The sequence below is a fragment of the Gossypium raimondii genome, chromosome 4 (genome assembly GCF_025698545.1).
Source record: "Gossypium raimondii isolate GPD5lz chromosome 4, ASM2569854v1, whole genome shotgun sequence".
NCBI lineage: Eukaryota > Viridiplantae > Streptophyta > Magnoliopsida > Malvales > Malvaceae > Gossypium > Gossypium raimondii.
Genome location: NC_068568.1, coordinates 1,056,000 through 1,077,882, shown reverse-complemented (window position 1 = coordinate 1,077,882; position 21,883 = coordinate 1,056,000). Strand labels below are relative to the sequence as shown.

Genomic DNA, 21,883 nt, shown 5'->3' with positions numbered 1-21,883 from the left:
TTATTTTGAACTAATTTGTGGAATTAAAAAATTTTCACTCCCAGAATATGTAATAATTATCTTAGATAGATATATATGGTATATATTATGATAATTATTTAATATATGGGTAAACTATCAAAATAGTCACTTTTGTTTCCCTCAGATTACATTTTAGTCTCTTATGTTAACGTGTTGTAATATTTTAGTCACTACGCCGTTAATTTTCGTTAACAGTGTAACGGTAAGCTGACGTAACACGTTAAATCACCATTTTAAACAAAAATTTTAGGTTAAATTATACAATTAGTCCCCATGTTTTTTTCATTTGGAGCAATTTTTTTTTCTTTTATGTTCTTTTAAATTTTTTTTCTTTTCATTCTCTTCTACTCTTCCCTCTATTTTCCTCCCTTCTCCATCTCTTTTAACGTAAAATAAAGAAATCAAATTGCTCAAAACGAAAAAATATAGGGACCAATTGTATAATTTAACCTAAAATTTTCATTTGAAATGATGATTTAGCATGCCACGTTAGCTTACCGTTATACCGTTAATGGCAATTAACACTCAGTGACTAAAATGTTACAACAGGATATCGTGACTAAAACGTAACATTTTAAATATAAATTACTAAAATGTAATCTGAGGAAAACAAAAGTGACTATTTTGATAGTTTACCCTTAATATATTGACAATTTTTTTATTAAATTCAATTAAGAAATTGCTTCCTTTTTTTAATTAATATTTAAAAGAAAATAAATAAAATATATATTAAGTTTTATAAAAACACGTGGTTCTCCTTCATATTTATTCGAGTTATAATTAGTTAGTTTAAGGTTGGGTTACTTATTTGGTTCAATACTTATAAATTATAAATAATGTTTGGCTTTGATTGTAACTTTAATTTTGAAAAAAAAAATAAAATAAATAAAGATGAATACTAGAAAATTTTAAAAGCTTAGTGGGTAAAAAATTGTATGATGTGGCACGTTGTGAGAGTGCCAAGTCAGCTTCTTTTTTTTTTTTGTGTAACGTTGTTAACGATTGTGATAACGAGTATCACGTTTAGAAACTTCAGGTACCAAATTGATAACTGGGGGCAACTTTGAGTATGCCTAATTTGTTTTATTATTATAATTTGAATCGGGATACTAATAAAAAAAAGTTATAGTACAACAGACAACTATTAAAAAATAAATAAGGAAATTACGAACTTAAGTACATTCAAACTAATGATTTCTAAATTGATGCAATAGCAAAAATATCAACTAAGTTAAAACTCGATTAATTCGATTTTATATACAATTTAAATTAGTTAAAGCACCTGAGAGGTCCTTATATCATAGAGATTAAATCAAACTAATCTCTCTATTATTAAATAGATCAATTTCATCCTTATGCTATTAAAAAGAATTATATAAATCCAAACTGTAACAGAGTTGTTTTTGTGGTCGTGGAGTTGTTTTTGTTTGGCAAAATTATCCACTCTATGCCAATTAGCATCAAGCTAATGGACCATATGCAATATTTTGTTTTATTTTATTTTATAATCATACCTGCTCTTTTTGATACAATGTCTAGAATTATTTCTAGCCTCCCTCCAGGCTCCAACCCATAAATAGGAGGATAATGTGCTTCAATACACTCGAACTCACGTCCTCCTGCATTGACAACAATGCCCATACTAATCGAGCTTGAGACTCAATCAACGCAAATTGCAATACTTAAAAAGGAATCTAAATATACATAAGAAATACACCCACTTCATTAATTCCTAAAATAGGTTTTAGTTAAGATTATGCTTATTTAGCCGGGATAAATTTAAAATTAAGTGTTAAAAGTAAAATTGAAAGTTTAAGGTAACAAAATTTTATAGTATTTTTAATTTGAAATTAAGCAAATTGATTTTTTCAAAAAATGTAGTAATTTAATCTTTGTCAATTATTAAAGTGACCAACAAAGGATAATTAATCTCAATGTTAATATCTTTTGTCAATTGTACATAATTTTGATTGGTATAATAACAAACTTAGCACTCGATGTTTACATGTTTTGTAAATTTAGTCTTAATTCTAAAAAATTAAACAATTTTAGCCTCAACATTTAAGCACCAACTACAACGCAAAGTATACTTTCTAGGTGAAATTAATAGTTTAATTATCATTTCTGACTAAAAGAAGCCTTCAAATACCAATTCGAAAATTGGGTTATAGTTCAGGCACCAATTTACAAATAAAACCATTATTTTACAAAGATGAATGTCAAGGGAGTATTTATGGGCTTACGGCGAAGGGCAAGTGATTAGGTGAAATCATGGCGGCCACGGAAGTCCCAATTGTCTAAATTAAAACCAGCTAATTCTGTATACATCAATTATGTCATTTTCATATCCAGAGCAAAACCAACTCAGCAATAATTAATTTTTTTTAATTCTGTTTTTTATATAAAAATAAATCTAATTTTTAAATGAGTGACAAATAAATAAAATATATATTGATAGAGTCTTAGTTCGATTGGCATCGATATTGTTATCAGTGCAAGAAGACGTAGGTTCGAGTACACTGAAGCGCATTACCCTCTTATTTAAAGGTTGTGGAGGGACTATGAGTAGTTTTAGACATTATATCAAAAATACGAACCTATAATGAAATTAAAAATAAAATATATTATTTATTTTAATATAAAAAAATTCATGAGCCAAACCAATCGGAATATATGAAATTTTAATTGAGATTTGGGTTAATTTTTAAAACCATAATAATTTATTAACCCAATTTTCAAAGTTAAAATTGAACTTAACTATTTATCATAAAAATTATAAATATATGTCAAGTAGAGAGGATACCAGTTGCAGTAGCAGCTTTTGGGATTAAGTTTTGGAGTGTATAATTAAATCTTTCAAAAAATTTAGGAGTTCAATGAGATTTTTTTTTTAAAATTGAGGTTTTAATTAAAATTTTTGTGAAATTAATGAGAATTTTAGAAAAAAAAAATTAAAATAGCTTAATTAAAATTTTGGGTAATTTACTAATAAAAGTCTTTTTTTTTTCTTCAAAATTTACCGAAATGGGCCAACTATTTAATTATTTACCGGAATGGTCTATTTTCCGCGAAATCGCGTCCACGTCAGCGCGATGTCAGGGTACGCGCCAGGAAATCGCGTCCACGTCAGCGCGACTTGCTGACGTGGAAGGAAATCGGGCCCTCGAGGACGCGATTTGCTGACGTGGCATGAACAATTTATGTTTTTTAGCTTGGAAAACTTTGAAATGCCATAACTTTTGGCTCAGTTGTTCGATTGAGACAAATTTTTTTTTGATTTCGAATAATTTTTCGAGATCTACGCGCTGGCAAACCGCCGAAGAAATTACCCATATTCGAAGAAATTAAAAGATATAGTGAAAATTTTCGAAAAAAATTTGAGGGAGATATTAAAATTTCAATAAATTTTAAGATTTTTTTTTTAATTTTTTGGGGCCGAGGCACTCATGGCCACCTTTACGGTTTGCCAGTGATAGGGTGCAAGCTAGGGCTTTGGATCTTCCTTTCCTCGAGCACGTATTTTAAATATTGATAAAATTATTATTTAATCTTTCAAAAATTTACAATTCAATTCCGATTTATCGTTTAAAACTATCCTCATATAAAATATATAAATACATAAAGTTTTAAATATAATTATAATATAAGAATTAAGATAAATACTATATATAAAAAATTGTTAAAGTAGTTGAGAAATCCCTGTATTTTAGGGACTATTAAATTAGTCTCTATTATTAAATGTATCAATTTAGTCCTGTACTATTAAAAGAATTAAATAAGTCCAAATTGTAACAGATTTAACATTTAATGTATAAAAATGTATTGAAAATTGTTTCTATCAATTATAGTTCAATTCCAAACAAAAGATTTTATTTACAAAACCATAAAAAACTTTAAATATATTAACTATGTTAAACAATAAATGATATTTTTATACAATAAATATTAACTAGATTCCAATTTGACCTTATTCGATTCTTTTAATAGTATAAAGACTAAATTGATCAATTTAATAATAGATGGACTAATTTGATTATATCCTTATAATAGGGGCGTCTTAGGTGTAGTATACTAAAAAAGTGTTATATATATATATATATATATATATATATATATATATAAAGCCTAGAACTACCCATAACCCTTAAATAGGAGTATAATGTGTTTTAACGCATACGAACTCATATATTCTTGCACCGACAATAATACCAATACTATTTATGATTTAAGATCACTTACGAATTATTTAGATTGATGAATTAAATCAATGTTAACTTTTATAATTGACAAATTTACTGTTTTGGGTAAATTACATTAGTGGTCACTTAACTATTAGTATTTTTTTAGTTATTCAACTATTTAAATATTTCTTTTTGGTTATCCATCATTAAATTACCAAAGGAAATATAACATGATAACTTGTAAAATTGATATAATAACAACTTCAACGCTCAACATTTATATATTGTGTCAATTTAATCTTGCTTCCAAAACATTAACTCTTAACATTTACACATTGTGTAATTTGGTCTTTTCTTTTTGCAGTTTTATTTTGTTTGTGATATTGTGGGTTAATTTTAAAAGAACGAGAAAAATATAAAAGTTATGATCTTAGAGTTTTTGGTGTTTCCATTTTTTGTATACTTCCCAACAAATTTAGTTGATAGATTTGTGTTTTTCTTAGCTTTTTAGGTGAAGGGTCATAAAGAAAAGAAACATTGGGAAAAAAAACAAAAACAAATTACACAATGTGTGAATTTCAGCCATTTAATGATCGGTGACAAAAAAATCGAATAATTGGGTGACCATTTGAAACTTTTCATAATTGGATGACCAAAAAAGAAATTTACCAATAATTGGGTGACCATAAGCTTAATTCATCTCGTACATAAACTTTTAATAAATATATTTATTCAATAATCTAAATCTAAATAAAATATGTGTGATATTTATAGTCTAACCCCATCATCAAGGATAGTAACATAACGGGGTGGTGGTGACGGCAAGGGTGGATAGTGCTAAATCCATCACTGCTTTACAATTGACACGCTCTACTCTAGACCTGTCCATGGGCCGGGCCGGGCCGGGCTGGGTTCGAGTAAAAAATTTTCAGCCCCTTTACTAGGCCCGGGCCCGGCCCGAAATATGGGCCTGAGATTTTGCCCAAGCCCGGCCCGACCCGTTTTTAATTAAAATTAAAATTATTTTTTTAATAAAATTAAAACTAATTGTTATTAAAATTAATTGTTAGTAAAATTATCAAATTATTAATTGTTAATTGTATTAATTGTTGCAATAAAATCTAACATTTGATTAGTAAATTTATCAAATTATTAATTGTATTAATTTTATTAATTGTTGTAATAAAATCTAACATTTGATTAGTAAATTTATCAAATTATTAATTGTATTAATTGTTGTAGCAAAATCTAACATTTGATTAGTAAAACAAACTTGATGTTTTATTATTATTATTTTGTAACACTAGTCAAGGAAATGAAAGTAAATAAACTTAAAATAAAAAAAACTATTATATTTTAAAAATAAAATATATATTTAATATTTTTCGGGCCAGGCTGGGCCCGGGCCAAAAAAATCTTGCCCGAGGCCCGGCCTATTTTTTAAACGGGCTTAAAAATTTTCCCAAGCCCATATACCCAAATCCTCCCATATTTTGGGCGGGCCGTCGGGCCGGGTCGGGCCGTCCGGCCCATGGACAGGTCTACTCTACTCCATCACCCGCCCTGCTTCACTATGGATTTGTAACTTTGAAAACCACTATCACATTCATAGATGTTAGATGCATCCATCTTCATTTCCATCCACCCTCCTTCGCTTCAATTTAATTTTTATTACCCATATTTAATATTTTCAATATTTTTAAAAATAAGTAAATATTTAAATATAATTCTTTTAAGAATTTTTAAACATCAAATTATACCAATTTTCCATGACATGTTATATATATAAAGATAAAATGGTAAATGATATAGTGAATGAGATAAGTAATTATCATTACCATCCCGTATCCACTGTCCAAAAGACAAAATCTATTTGCTCCGCCTACATCCGTTTTTTTTCAACAACAAAAAATCCATTCAATTTAGAGCTGATCAATTTGAAATCCATTGAATTCATTGAACAATTCGAGTTTTACCGTGAAGACTATTGTACTAGGTGTTAAATTACATTTTGCCTATTCTACTAAAACAAAGACAATTTAGTCATTTTATATTTGACCAAAGAGCAAATTTGTCCTTTCAATAAAATTTCCATCAATTTCTACCATTAAAAATTGGTCACTATACATCAACATAAGGTACACGTGCCATGTCATATATTACTATGTGATTATTTTGTTAGTCATACCGATTTTAAAAATAAAATGGATAAACTTTTTGATGAAATGATCAAATTACTCTTTAATCTATTCTAGAGAATTAATTTACTCATATTTTTGAATAAAAGAGGCAATATGCAATATGATTTCTATTGATGCTTTTCCTCCACTTTAACAAAAAGCTTAACTCATCTCTTACATAAGCTTTTAATAAAGCTATTTATTTATTTTTATATACAAAACTTAAAATTACTCGTAACTTCCTTCCAACCTTTAAATAGGAAAATAAAACTCACTTAAGCATACATGAATCCACATCCTCATGCATAAATATATTTACTACATAGTCTAAATTTAGATAAAGTATTTATGATATTTATAATCTAACCCCATCGTAGACACCTCTACCTAGAGGCGAGCAAAACTCGATTCGATATCGAAAAATTGAATTTTCTTTTTCGAATTTTGAGTAATTCGAGTTAACTCGAATAAGTAATTTGAGTTTCGAGTTCAAGTCGAGTTGAACTTTACAATTCGAATAATAGATTGGTGAAAATACCCCTTTGGACTCAGTCAATTTAAAAAATGAACAAATTGGTCTTTCTCAATAAAAATTACAAATTAATAATTTTAAAAAATTCAAAATAATATTTAAAATTAAAAATATTTATAAAAATTCCAAAATTTATATTTAAAAAAATTAAAAAATTCTAAAGAAAATATAAAAAAATTAAAATTTTTAAAATTTCATAAAATAACAATTTTGGGACTAAATAAGTTAATTAATTATTCAAGTTTATCATATTAAAATATTTTATTTATTATTATTTTGCTTTGAAAAAGTTTTTAAATATATATAATTTCAAATTTATGTGTTCCAATATGTAATTAGTTATAATATATCAAAATTTTAATTTGACATGCTTAAAATTTTAAGTTAACTTAAACAATTTCGTTGACTCGATTTAAAATTTTAATAAAATAGAACTATCAACTCAATGCAAAGGGTGGGTTTGGACGGGCAATTAGGTGCGGTGCGGTGCGTTTAGCTTATTTTTTGTCTCACGCTACAGTATCGCTACAGTATCTAATCTCACCGCCACCGCTGTTTTTACACTAACCGTAATTAAACGCACCGCTCATCCAAACTCATCCTAAGACTGACTCGTACCCGTACCTTTACCAGTGTCTTTGTCCACGTCCACCCTTAATAAGCTAAAATATTAATAAAGGAACCCAACTAGGCAAAGGTCAAGCTTGGCTAACACACCATAAATGGGAAAGACCTCCCCCAAAAGTTTGCAATTAAGGAAAATAATGAAGGCAAAGAAAGGATTTTTCAGTACATAAAACAAGATATATCCCTTTCTTTTTCTTCAAATATCAAAAGGTTTCATCACTAAGCAATCTCTCTCTTCCTTTCCTTTTTTAAAAAGTCCACCAAATTCCATTGTTCCCTTCAAACCCCATTAAGACCCCATCGCTTTTGTTTTTTGTTTTTTTTTTCATCATCCTTCTTTTTGTGCTAAACATAAAAAAAAAATGTTGCAAAATCAGGCAAATAAGTCTTCTTTTAGAGAATCTCTTAAAGCTCTTGAAGCTGATATACAGCATGCTAATAGCTTGTAAGTTTTCTTATTTTTTTTTTGGTAATTTTTATAAATTTTTATGGTTCATGAATATGATTTTTTTTTAGAACCCATTTTCATTCTTGCTTTGTTCTGAAATTTTCTGTTTCTGGGCATTTGATTTTCATTGGTTTGGTTTGCTTTATGTTTATTTATCAATGGACTCGTTTTTATATCAGTTCTTGTTTTTCTGGAGATTGGGTTTCTTTTATGAACTCCTTTGATTTCCTTTTTCATTTGAAAAGAAAAGGGTCAAATTGTGATTTTGGTCCTTTTGTTATTATGCTCAAAATTGGAATTTAAACTGGAATTTGGTAATTTACTAGTCGAAATAGTTGACGTAATTTTACATGGATTTCTCTGACCTAGTTGATTTTTGGAAATGAAAAGGTCATATTGTGATTTTAGTCCTTCTATTATACTCAAATTTGGAATTTAGTTCTGTATTTTTATTTGACATAATTTGGTCCTTTAATTTTATAATAACATTAATTAATTAGTCCAAATAATTAATACCGAGTTAACTCTTATTGTTAAAATGTTTGACTTTGATTTTCTTAAAATACCCGGGACGACTTAGAATTGACGTCTAGAAAAAATTTACAAGGACCAAATTATGCTAAATTAAAATGTGGACTAAAGCCATAATTTGACCAAAGGAGAATTATGAACTGTTTAGTCGTAATTAACTATTTTGGTTAAAATATTTATATAGATTTTTCTGAACTGTTGGATTGTTCCACTGGAAATGAAAAGGAAAAATTATGATTTTAGTCCTTCTATTATACTTAATTTTGGAATTTAGTTTTCTATTTTAATTTGACGTAATTTGATTATTTAATTTTGATCGAACCTTAATTTGATCAAAGTAAAATGATTGTTTAGGACTAGATGAAATTTAAAGGGGGCAGACAGGTGCCTTGACCCCCTCAAATGGAAAAATTATCTTTTAGTCCCTAATAAATAACAAAATTAAAAGTTACTATGTATACGACTCTCCAAAAAAAAAAAAGTTATGAAATCACAAGTTACTATGTATAAAATTGTCTTTTAGTCCCCTCAAAAGCGATGAAATCATAAGTTAATGCAAGATAAAATTACACTTTAATTTCACAAAAAAATTATAATTTCCCCAATAATTTTTTTTCTAGATTCACCCCTCATAATTAGGGTTTTTTGAATTTTAATTTGGTTGAGATTTTTTTGTGGGGTTGAAAATTGCAGGGCAGCTGCTCTACCAAGAGATTATGGTGGGAGTTGCTACCAAATGAGACTATCTTATAGTCCTTTTGCACCTTTCATCTTGTTTTTGATTGAATGGATGGATTATAGTTGTACCGATACCCTTCCCAGTTATTTAGGCCTTCTCCACATCCTTGTATACAAGGTGAGTTTTTACGAAATTCTTCGTTTTTCTTGAAATATTCGTGATGGTATGGTTAGGGGTGAGCAATAGATAGCCATGGGTCGAGTCGGTTTGGTTAAGTTGGTTGTGGTAGTTAACTTGGTTTCTCGTAAGCAGTTACGGTTCTTCATAACCCAAGCAACTGGCTTAATCGTGTTTTTATGAGTTAATTACACCGGACATCCTTAAACTATTGTTCACATACTATATTGATCTCTAAATTTTAAAATGTTTTAATTATATCAATCAGGTCCTTTCATTATTAAACTCATTAACTTAACTGTTAAATGACACGTCAAATCTTATATAACTAAATTTAAATAATTAGAATGTTGTTTGATAACTTTTAAAAGTAAAAATTAAAAGTAAAATAATACTGAAAACAGAGAGGACGATAAAGCTTCTGTAAAAGTTTCAAAACCTCGAAATTAAGATTTTTAAAAAGAAAAAATAAATGACCAATATTAAGTTGGTTCGGTTAAATCGGTTAAGACTTGAGTTAATCAGTTAATCGATTAAAGTATGAGATTGGTCAATCAAGTCATTTGGTCCATTTTCTAACTAAGCCGAGAAAATGGGTTTAACAAACGTAACCAACCGATGTTAATTCAGTTTAGATCGATTGGTTAGTCGATTAAAATATAGGATTGGTCGATTAAATCGGTTTTTTTTTTTCGATTTGTGTTATTTGCTAGGCATATGTTGATGGAATGCCAGCTTTATCCTCCAAAGATAAAAAAGCAACTCTAAAGGAATTTTATGGTATGTTTTTACTCAGCTGTTTTCTCTTTTTTAGTTAATTGGTTAATATATGCTATAAGTCCCTATACTTTTTATAAATCTAGAATTTAGTCACTGTACTTTTATTTTTAGGAATTTAGTCTATCTACTTTTCATATTTCAAAATTCAAGTCCAGTTGTTGACACCGTTAAAGCTTTTTGTTAAATTTGTTGATGTAACATTTTGAAATTAAAAAATATTCACTTAGTAGTCATGTAATTAAAAAAATTACATTGTAATAAACTTGAATTTAACAAAATAATTTTAATAGCGTTAACAGTTGAACTTGAATTTTGAAATCCGAAAAGTAAAATGACTAAATTCTTAAAAATAAAAATATACGGGCTTCGAGCATATTTTAAGCAACTTAATTTTTCAATGTACTTATTGGAACACCATTTGCAGCTGTTATTTATCCTTTGCTAAGACAACTCGGAGACGAATTTATCGAATCTGAAGATAACAAGAAAGGCCGATGCACGGAAGTTTCGAGCCGGAAGAAACTTGAAGACCACAAGAGGATTCCCGATAAAGATTCAGAGAGAGACGACGAATGCGGCATATGCATGGAGAATTGTACGAAAATGGTTCTTCCTGATTGTGGTCACGCCTTGTGCGTTGATTGCTTCCACGAATGGTATTCCCCGGTTTCTCCCACTTTAGCTAATTTGAGTTCGTTCTATTTCGAGATTACTTACGGTTAAATCGGACTAGCAGGAACAGACGTTCGCAATCGTGCCCTTTTTGCCGTGGTAGTTTAAAGAGAGTGAGTTCGAAAGATCTTTGGGTACTAACGAGTTGCAATGATGTAATCGACATGGTTACGCTCGCGAAAGAGAACTTGTGGCGCCTATACATCTACATCGAAAAGCTTCCTCTCGTAATGCCCGAGACACAACCATATGTATCCGATTACATGATCTAACTACGAAACGGAAAGCGTATCGAACCATCGAAAACGTAAAAAAATGCCATCGTCTGCCCATTGTACATACAATCCAGTAGGAGGGAAGAGGTCCGAGCTTATTGATCGGAACTTTCTCGACGGTCTATTCAACGGCTGCTGTATATAGTTCTTAGATACCGATCTTGGGTCTCGAGGGTTTCGGAACAAGCAAGTAGGTTAGTCTATATAGAACAACCTGAAATATTTATATAGAGGATGAAATATATGAAAATTTGAAAATAAAAGGGTATTATTGGCATTCAACTCAGTTGTTTTTTGGAACCTGAGTGTTGTAATGGAAAAAATATAGAGCTATATAATTATTACATTGAAATTTATGCCTCATCAATGAAGTCCTATTATGTTATTTGGACTCGGGTTCGGGTTTGAGTATTCAGATTCTAGTTTGTACTTGACACGAATATATTTAATTTTTTAAAGTTTTTTCGTGTATTTAAAAAGTTTTTAGAGGATTATATTGACGATACTATGGAATCTTTCTCAAAATGAATTTGTTATGTATTTAAGTTAATACCGTATTTGATGGATGTATCGTTTTAAATTTTTCGATATTTAAAAAAAAACCTCATATATTATACCAGGAGTGAAGGAAGGGGTTAGACAGTGATTTTAGCCCAAAATGAAAAATTCTTTATATACTTCTTTTAATTTTAGAAAATTACAAGTTAATATAATGGTAAAATTACATTTTACCCTAATCTTTTATTCATTTTGGTCCCTACAACAATTTCCTAACTTCGCCCTTGTAAGATACATACATACAAATATACCTCAATTATATTTATTTATATGTAAATAAAATATATGGTAATTTCGAGCATATAATTGTTTACTTGGATTGTTAGAAAACAATGAATCCAAGGTTGTAAGTTAAGATTCTGCAGTGTCTCAATTTTGTTATACTTTTACACCAAGCAAATGATTGTATGCTTATATACTTGTTGGTATACATATATATATATATATATACATATTGATTTACTCTTTTTCATATGAGTGTAGCATTACAATTTTTAATCTTTTTATATTCTAATATAATGTTTAAAACTATCAATAGCCCTTCTTCAACCCTTAAATAATGGGATAATACGTTTCAGCGCATTTGAATATACGTCCTTCTGTACTGACAACAATGCCAATGCCAACCAGCCCGTTTTTGACATTTTTGGGCCTTAAGCAAAACAATAAAATGAGGTATTAGGTTTCTTAAGAGTTGGAGAAAAAAAAATTGAAGTCCCTTAAAAGTTGGTGAAAAAAATTTAGACCCTTAAAAATTGGTATTTCTTTTTTTTTTTTTTTTAAAGTTAAAAAAAAAATTTCGACCCCTTAAAAACTAGAAAATAGTTTTTTGAACCCCTTTCGATCTTAGAATTTTATAAACCTAAAATAATTTAGGATAATATAATTTTTCACGCTTGAATATGGGTTTATTTTTTGTATTTGTACTTTTTCATGTCCCTTTTGGTCCATAAACTAGAATTCTGTTAAGATTTAATTATTTGACCGGTGTTACTGAAATAAGATCGGATTAGACAAATCGAGAATTAATCGATATAACAATCCAAATAAAGGAGTTGAACCAATTACCTCATAAACTACTTGAAGTTGATAAAAATAAAAAAATCGAGACAAAAATCAACAATCGAACAAATTGAATTGATTTAATAAATTTTTATCTTTAATGAATTTTAATTATTTATTTAACTGTTATTGGTCCAACGATCAAACTAATTGAATTAAAATCGATAGTTTGACCTATTTAACCACCAATTCAGTTATTAAAACATTAAATATGATATTCCGAGATTGAACCATATTATCACCGAAAATTTATATAATTTTTAAATTTTCAAATGCCATAATTTGAAAAATAAGTTTTAATTATTAAATTTAAGTACAAAATAAAAAAATAAATACCAAAATAAATCTAATTGTGGAAAATTATATTTATAAAATCATTCTACATTAATATCCAAAACCCTACCGTTATTATCACCTTTTGGGATATTTATATACAGGACCCCATCTTTTACCTCAGCTGTAATTTTCTCAAACACAACATTTTCAGGCAATGCAATCCTACTACTATATTTCCCATAGCTTTTTGCGGACCATTCATCATCTTCGTATTCGCCGCCACGGCCAATTCCGCCATTAGCGTTCTTCTTATTCAACTTTTTCTCGGCTTTTACGACCAACATTTTATCTTCGACCCAAACTTTAACGTCGTCTCTGGTCATCCCCGGCATGTCGAACCGCATTTTGTACTCACCGTCTCCTTCTATGATCTCCCACGGTGTTCGGCCTCGGCTATAGCCGTCGGTTTCGGTCGGTAATGGCGATGGCCAAGTGCCGGAGTATGCGAAAGGGTCTTCCATTATTCTCTCCATTGTTTCCATCATTTGTTGTACTGTTCTTGCTGTTGGGAACCTGTCCCATAAGCCTGATTTTGTATTATAAGAAAAAAAAAATCAGTAAAATGAATTAGTGCTCATAAATTAGTATTAAAAATTCTTAATTTTAATAAAAAATAAATTAATAATAAAAATAAATTACTACTTTCAATTGGGGAAACTCAAACCTAAAATCAATTTTTTATATGATTTTTAATTAGTTTTTATTTTTATTATATTAAAATAAATATTTTATTTTAAAAAAATTAAAAAATATTTAAAATAATTATACAAACAAATAATTTCGAAAAACTCAAGCAGTGAAATTGAGTTTGATTTTTCATGACTTTTTTGTTTAATTTTAAATCAAAACTCAGAGCTAACATACCTACTGGTGCAACAGGGCCAACCCTTTTCCTGTTATATTGGGAGCTACGATCTTCTTTAGTAACTCTCTGCAAGTGATCAAGGTTGTCTCTGCCCTCCCCCGCTGCCGCCATGGCCGTGATGCTGTTTCTCTTACAACCGAAACATCTCCGGGGAAGAAGACGACAAGCATTGCTGCTGGCTCTATTCGATGAAGGAAAAGGGATAGAGACGCTTAGATTTGAAAACGCTTGAGCCATTTTCACTTGGAAAGTGTCGCTGTTTTACTTTCTCTTTTGGGCTTTGTTTGGTTGGAGGAGAAATTACGCGAGAAAATTTGAGGTTCAATAGAATTTCAATCCATTTTTAAAGAGAAGAGTGGAAATTTCTGGAGAAGGATTTGGAGGGTGGAATGGGTTTCATATTTCTAGATTTCTCCAGAAATCGCATGTTGGATAAGGTTTTCACTGGTTATTATCAAAGGGAGAGTATGTCCAGAACTTTTTTATGAAAATATATTTTTCTTAATTTTTAATTATATTGAAGCCAATACATGGATTTTAAAAGTGCCGTCTAAAACTGTTTTTAAAAAGTTTAGTTTAAAATTTGAATGTTTAAAATTGCTGTTAAAAAGTGCTTTTGAGAAATAAAATGTTCATTTTAAACACGTTATTATCAAGTAACAAATATGTATTTAAATAATATTTAAATTACTTAATATTATTATATTTTAGTAAGAATATAAAAGAAATTATTATAACTTGTTAATATTTTAATATATGAAATATAGATTTTAAATATTTTTAAGCAAGAAATATTAATTATTTATAAAATTTAATTAGAATATATAAACTATATTTTAAATATTTAAATATAACCATTAAATATTTGTAATTAGTATTTTAAAAATATTTTTTTATTTTAATTAATAATTTTAACACATTTGTAATTAACCACCAAAAAAAAAAGTGAAAGTACTATGTTATTGGAAGGGTGAAAAAGTAATTAAACACTAAAAGTGCTTTTGGGAGAAGAAAAACTAAAAATTTTAGCTTCTACTTTTCAGAAGTGCTTTTGAAAAGCACTTTTAAAAAGCTAAAAATTTCAGCCAAAATCAATTTGTTTAGCACAGTTTTTCTTTCAAAAGTGTTTTTGAAGCCAGAAGTATTTTTTTTAAGCAGTGCAGAACAGACCCTAGATTTATTTATTAATTGGGCATCTGACCCAATCTAAAGACCTATTTAAAAAGGGAGAGAGTTTGAATAAGAATTTAGACTCGAAAAATAAATTTGGACAAAAATATATGACCTATTTAAAAATACATCGAGCCTCGGTTAATGTTTTTTACCTGAGCCCGGCCAAATTAGCAAAAAGATAAAAAAAGATCTACTATTTTCTTGTTATTTTCTTGCTGTTTTACTACAATTTTCTTATTATTTTTTTACTGTTTTGCAAACATTCGTTATGTTACTTATTATTTGGAAATTGTACATATTTTATTTTATAATTAATTTTACTACTATTTTAAAGACGTTTACTTGTCAAGTTACGCTTATCTTAATAAGTTACGCTTATCTTAATGTTATTTAAATATAAGTATTTTTAAAATTTATTCTTAATTTGTTAAAAGATTATTTTAATATTTTAACATTTTTGATATATTATATTTTAAACTTTTTATAAAAATAATATAAAATAATAATCCCAATGGAACAAAGGACTAAGAATGAACAAAATTTTAAACACATTTTCCAGACTAAGCAAGCTTAAAATTTTAACAAAACTTGACCCAAACCAACTCATAAATTTAGACATCTTTGTACTTGATTATCATATAATAATTTAATTCTATTAATTCAAAATTTATATTAACATTTTAATTCTATTGAAAACTTTCAAAATAAAAATAAAATTTGAATTTAAAAATTTTGAATGTAATGTGTTGTAAATTGGGTATGGATCTCCTAAAAAAGAACATCTCACAATGTAATGTTTTGCATGGGCCACTAGATATTTCATTCCATATATAGTGGTAATTCACTACAAATACATAAAATATGTGCAAAATAAACTATTGGGCACTTCTGAAGTTAAGAATTGTGCACCATAAAAAACAGCATATATAAAACCATGAACAAAACTTTGGAGCAGAAATTTTGAGTGTTAAATATCACTTTTGCTTTGAAACATGAAGCATCCAAATCCAATGGCTAGCTTCTCCTCAACCTTCAACCCTAGTAAATGAAAATAAAAAGTTCGATAAAAAGTTCCATAAAAAATTGAAGTGTGGATGTCAAATACGAATATTCTTTGGAGGGTATTTTTAAATATCATATCCCAGTAATTTATATAGCTATGACTTCTCATTTTGCTTCGAAGTATCTATGTGCAGCGACACTCAATGTCCAACGCATTCGAACATCAGGAAATTCTAGGAGTATGAGAATATGACCTTTCAAATGCATAAAAAATACTTTTTGAATACATATGGGTTAAATCACTGAATTTGACAATTGTTCCCAACATTAGGACCTGAACTCTTTTTAGTCCAAGTTAGTACCTGAACTAGGCAACTGTTCCCACATTAGAGCCTAAATTATTTTTGTCCAAATTAGTCCCTGAACTTAACAATTGTTCCCACATTGGGAACTAATCATTTTGCTTATTCAAACCCCAATGTGAGAACAATCATAAAGTTCAGGGACTAACTTGAACACAAAAGAGTTCAAACCCCAGTTTAAAAACAATTATCTAGTTTAAGCTCCAATATGAGAACAATTACCAAGTTCAGAGACTAACTTAGACCAGAAAATAGTTCAAACCCTAGTGAAAGAGATTGTTGCCAAGTTCAGACCCCAAATAGTGATTTAACCCAATAAATATATATCCGTGTCGAATACACCTAAACACCCATAGTCTGAAAATGTGTTGGACATAGATATCAAACATGGAAACTTCACCAAAAAGAAAAGAACAGAGCCGGAACAACATGGTCAATAAGAATGGTAATGAAATCATAAGCAAGATTAATACCAAGTACTAATGTGGAGAAAACTTACTAGGCCTTTTCTGTAGATTTTTCCTCTGATTCAGGTGTGGCAGAACTTAGTGATGTTATCTTCCCAAAAGACTCTTTTGCATCACCAAAGAAGTCTTTCACTTTATCAACGACTGTTTTAAGCTGGTCTTGCGTTGGAAGCTGAATTCCATTGGGAACATAAATATATATGTTAGAAGTAGATAAGGGCTATCTTACTCGGAATCAGCAAGTGTCAGACATTAGTATGTTTCTAATACGAGATTGTTTAAATTTTCACTTTCAAAATTTCCATGTAGTTTGAGTTATCTTTGGAGAATCATATCTCTAAGAAGCCCTTGTATTAGGAACTAGATTGCATTTTGTCCCCTTAACTCCAAAAATGGGAAAATTAATCTCTATACATTAGATCAAAGAGCAAAATTAGTCATTTTTGTTAAAAATTTCAGCTATTTTTATTATTAAGTGCAATCCGATTTTTAGTATAAGAGCCTCCATAATACTTTCACCCTCCACATCCATGACTGATAAGCATTGGATATGAATGTCAGACATGAACATTTAATTATAAAATATATAAATATTTTCAAATATTTAATTCCTGTTTGACAGTTAAACAAGCTCTCAGACCGGTTTGGGTAAGAGGACAAAACAAATCAAGCCACAGCCTGAACCGGTCATGGATAGGCTGCCACCTACATGGAGTATCATTATGATACAATATAGTACAGAGACTGATAAGTTAGAATTATAGATACAAAAGGAATTCATATGCTTACCTCAATAACATCATTGGTAGAAAGTGCAGATTTCACATTACCGTTTTCCTGCACATTTTCAGCAAACGATCAAGAAAATGAAGCAGTGAATTACTATGTTACTCGGACTTGAGTGTGAGGCATGGGTATGTTCAATTCTTTTCAAGTATTTGGCATGTTTATAGAAGGTCGTATCCTCCTACCAACGTCTAGATAAGTGTCCAACATCGGTATCGAACATATGTATTTTAAGAAAAAGGTAAACTATACTAGTAGTCACCCAATTATTAGTATTTTTTTTGTCACCTAATTATGAAAAATAAAAAAATGATCACCCAACTATTCAATTGTCGTTTTGGGTCACTCAAATTACAAATGTTGAGGGTTAGATTTTTTAGAATCAAGACTAAATTAACATAATGTATAAATGTTAAGGGTTAAAGTTGTTATTATTCGAATTTTAAAAGCTGCCACCACTAGCCAGCTGGTGACCAAAACAGACAAAATTGAATGGTTGGGTGACCAAAAAAGAAATTTACTAACAATTGAATGACTACTTGTATAGTTTACCCTTAAGAAAAATAAAGAGTCAGAGTAGCATAGATGAATATATTCATCATAAGGAGGCACAAACAAATAGTTTTGACAATCTATGCTACTCCAACTCTTCATTTTTGTTCAAGTATCCATGAGTATGAGAACATGGCCTTCCAAAGATGCTCCAAATACATGGAAACTTTAAAAAGAAAAATGAACATATCTGAGTTAGATACATATATGTATCTGACATTTATGTTCAAGTCCAAGTAACATAGTTGAAGATAATAAAGTGAGAAACCAAATCTGAACTAAATCTTATAAGGTATAAGATAAGGGAAAAGGAACATTACAACAAGTTTGTAGCCATATCTGAACTCAGTAGCAGATTGCAAAACCCGGAATTGTTTAAATGCTGTCTTTTGTATCTCCTTCTCATCCTATTTGCAAAAAAGAGCAGGTAATCAATAAAACCTGAGAACTTGGATTGAAAATAATGCAAAGTAATTAACTAAGAAAAAGTCAAAATGTGAAAGTTATATTTGGTAAGTAAAATGAAACATGCATCTGCTACGGTGCTTCGATTTTTCATTTTTCATTTCTGATGTATATCTAAACATGCATATAGAATTATGATCCTCCAAGGACTCTCCATAAAAATGGAAATCTTGGAAAAATTGAATATATTCATGTCAGATATATACCTGTTCTCCACAATCACACCCTAATCCAAGTAACATAGTTTATAAATGTTATTCGTTACTGCTAAAACTGGCTGGAATTCTATTAACATTAACATGAGAAAAACTTCAAATCTGTAATAAATGCTCGTTGCTCAGTATTAAAATCTAGGTGTGAAACTAAGTAGCGAAGCCAAAAAAATATTTTTTTTGGGGGGGGGGGGAGGGCGAAATTAAGTTGTATATTTTTACGATAGCAAAAAGGCAATTTCACCATTTTAATGAAATTTTTCCTTTGGGGAGGGGGGGCAGGGCCCCTGCCAACCACACTGGCTCCGCCCCTGAACTAAGTTCTTTTCCTACAGCGTAGCCAAATACAAGGGCCAAAATTAGAACTTTTGAAAAACCTGGTAAGTTCAGGTTCAATGAGTCCATGACATTTTTTTAATACTAACACTCTCAACTCGAGTTTAGTAATCTTTACTTATACTGCGGTAACATAGTGTCTTCATTTGTGACAGTGGATATCATTATCTACACATTCGAGAAAAGCATAGCAATTGTCTTGAAAGAGTTAAAGATCACAACACATAATAGCATTCTCCGTTCCTATAAAGTACTGTAGAAAGTAGAATAAATTCATTAGCCCCGAAAAAACTAAAGAAAATCATCTAAAATTCGAACTTATAAAAGCAAAAGAGTGTATAGAAGGCAAGTACTCCAAATGAAACCAAAAAATGATAGCTAAAGACTAAACAACTCTCAATTCTTGGAAAAAATAATGATATTAAGAGATAATGTTAGGGTAGAGAGAATTTACTCTGTAAATAACTGCTGCGAGATTTCTAGCAATTGTATCTTTGTAGATGTATTTTCCAAGGAAGTTGTCCTTTGCTGCAACCATGATTTTAGCAGTGGTGCCACCAGTTATAAGACTAAGTGGGTACCAAAGATTAACCTGCACAAAGAGTCTCACTTGTCAAGAAAAATGTAGCTATGCTATAATTTAGATTAAAACAATGCATACCATCAAGACAAATATCGTTGGATTGTTTTTGTCCCGACTTGGGAAAATCAATGCCAAAGCGCAATGTGATTAGCAGATCATAATGAATTTGAGTTTAAAACTTTGAGCTACCAAAAGCTGGCTTACAAGTTACAACTATCATAGAAGCTAAAACAATATCAGTTTACCATAACCATATTGGGCCCCAACTAAGGGTGTATTCTAGCCAAGCTAAGCTCGAGATCAAGTTTGATTTGAAATTCAAAGCTTGAAAGTTGAAACTCAACAGAAAACTCAACAGAAGCTCAATTGAGTTCCAATTTTAAAGGTTAACTCTCATGCTCAATTTCAAGCTCAATTATTAGTACTGGAGCTAGAATTCAGTGTTTAAATGTTTACATTGAAGTTTTTCAATACTCATTAAATATAGAAAAAGGCTGGATTAAGCTGATAAGGTACTCAGATAAAGTATTAGTATACTCGAATTTGACCACTTCAACAGCTCAAGCCCTAAGAAGCTTGAGCTCAAGTTTGACTTGAAAATCAAAGCTTGAAACTCAACAGAAGCTCAATCGAGTTCCACATTTAAAGCTCAACTCTCATGCTCGATTTCAATCTCAATTATTAGTGCTTTAACTTGATCTCGTGTTTAAATGTTCAAAATTGAAGTTTCTCAATACTCATTAAACATAGAAAAAAGCTGGACTAAGCTGATAAGCTACACAAATAAAGTATTAGTATACTCAAATTCGACCAGTTCAACAGCTCAAGCCATAAGAAGCTTGAGCTCAAGTTTGACTTGAAACTCGAAGCCTGAAACTCGACAGACGCTCAATCGAGTTCCATGTTTAAAGCTAAACTCTCATGCTCGATTTCCAGCTCAATGATTAGTGCTCAAACTCGAACTCCTAGAATAGAAAAAAGCTCCATTAAACTGATAAGCTACTCAAATAAAGTATTAAAATACTCAAATTCGACCAGTTCAACAGCTCGAGCTACTTGAGCTTGAGCTCAGCTCCATAATGATTGAACAGAGTTGAACCTCAATAAGTAAATATAAGTATCTTGTTCACTCCTAGCACCAACTATATAGTTCTATCTAGTCTAGCTTGTCAATTTGCTAACACACAATAACATAATAACACAGTAACTTCAAGAATCCATGAAAGGAAAAAAAAAACACAAAAAATAGAAAACTGAACTTTTTTCAGTAAGGAATAGAAACAAACATTTGCCATGCGTATGAAGATAACAAACCGAGGGTTGCCATCGTCTTCAATCTTAGGCAAAGGAGGAGGTGGAGGCCTTTGGAATTGACGAGCAGCCATTCCTTTCTTCCCTTTAGCTTCAACCACCAACATCCCTCCTCCATGTTGCCGTCTCCGGGTCTGCTGAGGCAACCGCAACGGCGTCGTTCTGGAGCTCAATAACGAGTGCTTCACCAACCCGTCGACAGGTTCGTGATGGGCTCTTGAAGTACTCGATAACGGAAGCCTCACAAGTGCATTTAGTGACATTCCCACCTCCATTCTTTTCGAAAATGAAACTGCCTTTTTGTTCGTTGTAAAATGCTAAATAAAAAGAAGAGAAGAGATGAGATTACATTTGTGGAAGGGATCTTATCCACGTTCTGAGAATTTCTGAGGAAAATATAAAAATGAATATCCGCCAGACACGTGGCGGTTCACCGTTTAACTGGTTGAAAGAATTTTGGGTCGCACGCATGAGAGTTCTTTCTTGAAACTCTGCGTTTTATCCCGCTAACATTGTTAGCCTAACAACGTCCACCCCTAACTTTTTAACGGGCTGGCCCATTTGAAAATATTAATTTTAGGAGAAATTACACCTAAGGTCACTAAATTATTAGTATATTTATGTTTTGGCTATTGAACTATTCGAAAGTTTTCATCTAAGTCACCAGACTGTTAAAATCGTTGTTGTATGGCCTTCTTCGTTAGTACTAT

General features: G+C 30.2%; 3 protein-coding genes across 4 annotated transcripts; 1 reads left to right on the top strand and 2 right to left on the bottom strand.

Annotated features, from left to right (window-relative positions):
• The first annotated feature begins 7,636 nt into the window (after positions 1-7,636).
• Positions 7,637-11,582, top strand: LOC105779823 (E3 ubiquitin-protein ligase AIRP2). Of its 2 annotated transcripts, none has more exons than XM_052629354.1 (5): positions 7,637-7,986; positions 9,214-9,376; positions 10,090-10,156; positions 10,581-10,812; positions 10,890-11,582. In XM_052629354.1, exons 1-5 carry the CDS (start codon positions 7,904-7,906, stop codon positions 11,098-11,100), a joined length of 756 nt encoding a protein of 251 aa, XP_052485314.1. In that variant the 5' UTR covers positions 7,637-7,903; the 3' UTR covers positions 11,101-11,582. The 2 variants fall into 2 exon arrangements, with proteins under 2 accessions (XP_052485314.1, XP_012459215.1); XM_012603761.2 differs by having other exon boundaries at positions 7,645-7,986; positions 10,893-11,582.
• Positions 11,583-13,064: 1,482 nt separating this feature from the next.
• LOC105779825 (small heat shock protein, chloroplastic) lies at positions 13,065-14,403 on the bottom strand. The gene is made up of 2 exons (XM_012603766.2): positions 13,924-14,403; positions 13,065-13,585 (listed from the first exon to the last, which is right to left on the bottom strand). Exons 1-2 carry the CDS (start codon positions 14,159-14,161, stop codon positions 13,098-13,100), a joined length of 726 nt encoding a protein of 241 aa, XP_012459220.1. The 5' UTR covers positions 14,162-14,403; the 3' UTR covers positions 13,065-13,097.
• A 2,556-nt stretch (positions 14,404-16,959) lies between these two features.
• On the bottom strand, positions 16,960-21,528 carry LOC105779824 (protein HHL1, chloroplastic). Its single transcript, XM_012603765.2, has 5 exons — positions 21,149-21,528; positions 19,734-19,871; positions 18,587-18,673; positions 17,718-17,765; positions 16,960-17,100 (listed from the first exon to the last, which is right to left on the bottom strand). Exons 1-5 carry the CDS (start codon positions 21,446-21,448, stop codon positions 16,960-16,962), a joined length of 714 nt encoding a protein of 237 aa, XP_012459219.1. The 5' UTR covers positions 21,449-21,528.
• Between the last annotated feature and the right edge of the window lie 355 nt (positions 21,529-21,883).